Here is a 3,979-nt window from a genome sequence, read left to right as displayed (position 1 = left end):
AGGTGCCTGTAGTCCCAGCTACTTGGGAGGCTGACGCAAGAGAACCACTTAAACCCAAGAGTTTGAGGTTTCTGTGAGCTATGATGCCACAGCACTCAACTGAGGGCAACAAAGTGAGACTCTTGTCTAAAAAAAAAAAAATGCCCTTCTCATTTTGGGACTCCTTTGCTTCTCTTTTGTTTTGAGGTTCTGTACTGATTGCTCCCAGTGACTCTTAGTATGTCTCTCGCTGTGCTATCTCTGTTTCTGTCTTGATGCTTTTTATCTCTGTCATTATCAATTTCTGTCTAGCTCAGTGCCTTTGGATAGGCCACTGACCTTCTCTCCCCGTTAGATTCCTGTTCTTTGAAATGAGAACAAGTCCCTCAGTTTATAGTTTTGTGCACGTTGGCCCTAAGGGTGCCTTGGTTTCAGTAATTCTCATCCTCCTCTATGTGGTCACTGTGCCTGAAGTTTGTGGTAAGCCCTGGTGGTCAGAGGACATGCCCATGACCCGCCATTGGCCCTGGGAGGTGAGCCTACAGATGGAGAGTGAGCACGTGTGTGGAGGGGCCCTCATTGACTTCAGCTGGGTGGTGACTGCTGCCCACTGCATCCAAGGGTGAGTATGGCCCATGTGTCAGGGCCTAGAGACCCAGAGCTACAAGAGGCCCAGCCCAACTTCCTCATTTCCTCTGTGTAACATGTGGGAGGAGAGGGGTTGTGGGAGAGTGGGAGGGTCATCCAGAATAGGGAGAGGCATGGTCAGGATGTCCTGGGGGCCAGGGATTAAGCAACAAGAAAACCCAGAATATACTCCCCACTCCCCCACACAGGAGAACGTATGTGTACATCAACACCTCTATACCTGTAAGTATAGCACGTAGACCAGGTCACTTTGAATCAACTTAAATGATAAATGAAGAGGCAGTCAGACCTATGACCCAGAGGACCACTGGGATAGAATGGGCAAGATGTGGCGAACAGAGGAAATCAGGCAGGATTTCTGCTAAGGGAGAGGGGCCATGGGGCCTGATATTTACCAGGTAAAGCTCTCTATCTCCTTCAGCACCAAGGAGTATTCGGTAATGCTTGGCACGTCCAAGCTGCATCCTGTGAATGTCACCAGGGCCCTCTGGATCCCCGTGAAGGACATTATTATGCACCCCAAGTACTGGGGCCAGACCTTCTTCATAGGTGATGTTGCCCTTCTCCAGCTTCACACGGCTGTCACCTTCAGCAACTATGTGCAGCCCATCTGTCTCCCTGAACCCAACTTCAACCTGAAGGTTGGGACGCCGTGCTGGGTGACTGGTTGGAGCCAGGTTAAACAGCGCTTTTCACGTGAGTGGATGGGCAGGAGGTGGATGTGATATCAGAGAGCACACTGCTTTCATGCTGGACCCCCTTATGGTGCCTTTTGGGAAGCTTGTCTTTGTCACCTCTGGCCCCTTCTGCTTTCTAAATGTATTAGGACTGATCACTTCTCATATGGTAACCATTTCACTATTTATATGAGTACCTCATTCAGGCCTAGCCTTGCCTGGGCTGTGCCTGATCATCTGCCTCTTATAGAGGCCAGAGTTGGAGATTCATAAATTAACTCACTTGCTCATTTATTCACTTGACAAACTTTGAGCATCAGCCACATCTCTAGCCCTTGGCATTGGAAATGCATGCCCTGCCTTAGAAGGAAGTTATAGCTGAGCATGGGTAGGGGCACAGGCTGAGGAGGAAAGAGACAAAGACTTTGCCAGGTGGTCTTGAGGCCAAGCCAGGAGGGATCTATGATAAGTCCTTGGCAGATAGACTGTCTGAGATGCTGGAAGGAGGAGTGAGTGTTAATCAGGTAGCAGAGGTAATCACTGGTGCAAACAAGGTTTGGAGTCTGGCACGTGGTATCAGCTTATAAGGGGCTACAGTGGAACTTGGATTGTGGCCTGCTTGGTTCAGAAGCAGAAGCTTTCCAAGAAAGGGATCTTGAATCAGAGCCTTAGAGTGTAAGGTACTTGCCAGACGAGATGTATACTAGTGTGTGTGTGTGGAGGGTGGGTGGGTGGGTGGGGCGCAAGTGAAGGGGATCTTACAGGTATGACAGGGTGTGGTTGGCAGAGTCTCTAGGCAGGGTGATAGGACACTAAGCAGAGGACAGAGCTGAGAGGAGTCAGTGCTCACCCCACTGGGCTCCTCCACAGCCAACTCCCCGCTGACCCCAGAGCTGCAGGAGGCAGAGGTGTTTATCATGGACAACAAGAGGTGTGACCGGATTTACCACAGGAAGTCTATCTTCCCCCGAATTTTCCCCCTTGTCCTGGGGAACATGATCTGTGCCACCAACTATGGAGAAAACTTGTGCAATGTGAGTTTTTAGGAGGTTCTAGTAGATCTCTACTCGCAGGTGGGGGCAGTCCTCTGGGGAGGGGTTGGCTTGGCCTTCTTCATTGTTATCATCACTGGGCAGTGCTCTGCTTTCTCCTGCCTTCTCCCGAGACATTGATTTTGGGCATTATTCTCCTTAACTGAGGAGCTAAAGGAGGCCCCCAGGTAGTGAGCCCTTTAAGGAATGAAAGACTCATGCAGAACTCACAGGGTGGGCATTCTAGGTCCTGTGGGGTCCAGCAGGACCCAGAGCCTCCAATATTCCTCTCTTTTCATCCAGGGAGATGCTGGGGGACCATTGGCTTGCGAAGTTGAGGGCAGATGGATTCTGGCTGGGGTATTATCCTGGGAAAAGGCCTGCGCAAGAGCAGAGAATCCAGGCGTGTACACCCGTGTCACCAAATACACCAAATGGATCAAGAAGCAAATGAGCAGTGGCGCTCTCACAGGTCTCTGCCCTGCCACCTGGCTCCTATTCCTGGGTTGGCTGCTGCACTCCCAGATGAGCCCCTGACATCTCCACCCCTTTCTCTTCCTGCTTTCCCTTTGCTGAATGCGACCAGATGGAGATTTGAGCAAGGTCATGTATCCATATTCAACAAGAGTCAGGCTGAGGAAGAGTGGTCCCTGTGAGACTGGGTATGGCTTTGGCATCCCAGTGGCGAGAAGTGTGATAGTGACCAGGGAAAGGGAATTCTGGCCTGGAAGGGTTCTGGAATCTGGGACCAGGATAGCAGGGATTAAACTTGTGCAAACGTGAGCTGGCTCTTTTCTTCTTTTTGTTCTCTGGGGCAGTCCTGGGGGTTGGAGGTGGGTGGGAGGGCGGGGCTTCCTGGAATTAAGTCTGCCAGGAGCCTCCCCAGAGTGGGGGCTGATTGTTTTTGTTGTATCATTAGTGCTGGGGCATAGGGGAAGGGCCTAGGCCTGTGGCCTCAGTTTCCCTCATGTGTAAAGTGGCCATGCTATAAGGGAGCAATTGAAACATACCCTGTATCCTTATAGGCTGACAGTGGGAATAATCCACAGGTAGTACTCCAAAATGAGCTTTCTGCTATCTTCTTTGTTTTTTAAAAAACCTGATTATAAAAATTTTACATGCTCATTGTAGAAAATTAGGAAACAGCTAAGCCTAAAGAAAGAAAACATCCCCTGGAGTCCCACTGCACAGAGATAATCTACTCATCTACATTTTTTTCGTCTTTAAAAAAATTAGGATTATGAATAATACCTGCATACAGTGTTATTGTGATTTGCTAAAAAATTCAGAGATACATACAAAGATGTCCCTTCTTTCGTTTACTCCCACCTTCAGCCCTGCTCCCCTTCCCAGAAGTACTGGTATTTATTATTACATCCTTAAAACTTTATGATTTTTAAAGTAAATAGGCTCTTATGTATGCATTAATAACCCACACTTTAACAAAGCATATGGCCTGAGGACCTTCCTACGTCAGCACCTAGAGCTATGCATAATTTTACATTACTGCGTGTGTTCTGTGCAGAGGTAACATTTGATTTGGCCACCACCAGTTTTTAGGTTGTTCCTGAATGTGAGCAGTTCAGTGATGCTGCCACACACACGCTATTGCCTGTGTTGCTCTCAGTGATGCTGCCACACACA

At 49.0% G+C, this 3,979-nt stretch overlaps 1 protein-coding gene across 1 annotated transcript; it reads left to right on the top strand.

Moving 5' to 3' along the window:
• The first annotated feature begins 457 nt into the window (after nucleotides 1-457).
• PRSS45 (protease, serine 45) lies at nucleotides 458-3,111 on the top strand. The gene is made up of 4 exons (XM_003794529.2): nucleotides 458-601; nucleotides 1,049-1,323; nucleotides 2,175-2,338; nucleotides 2,639-3,111. The coding sequence occupies exons 1-4, from the start codon at nucleotides 483-485 to the stop codon at nucleotides 2,870-2,872; spliced, it is 792 nt and encodes a 263-aa protein (XP_003794577.2). The 5' UTR covers nucleotides 458-482; the 3' UTR covers nucleotides 2,873-3,111.
• The last annotated feature ends 868 nt before the right edge of the window (nucleotides 3,112-3,979 follow it).

This window comes from Otolemur garnettii, unplaced genomic scaffold (assembly GCF_000181295.1).
Source record: "Otolemur garnettii isolate 467f Iridium unplaced genomic scaffold, OtoGar3 scaffold00082, whole genome shotgun sequence".
NCBI classification, from domain to species: domain Eukaryota; kingdom Metazoa; phylum Chordata; class Mammalia; order Primates; family Galagidae; genus Otolemur; species Otolemur garnettii.
This window is presented reverse-complemented; position numbering and strand designations above follow the sequence as displayed.

Excerpts from the sequence above, each read along its gene's own strand:
- PRSS45 (XM_003794529.2), top strand. The coding sequence starts at position 483 with ATGCCCATGACCCGCCATTGGCCCTGGGAGGTGAGCCTACAGATGGAG. Across the intron at positions 602-1,048 it reads GCTGCCCACTGCATCCAAGG|CACCAAGGAGTATTCGGTAA; the intron begins GTGAGTATGGCC and ends TATCTCCTTCAG. Across the intron at positions 2,339-2,638 it reads ATGGAGAAAACTTGTGCAAT|GGAGATGCTGGGGGACCATT; the intron begins GTGAGTTTTTAG and ends CTTTTCATCCAG.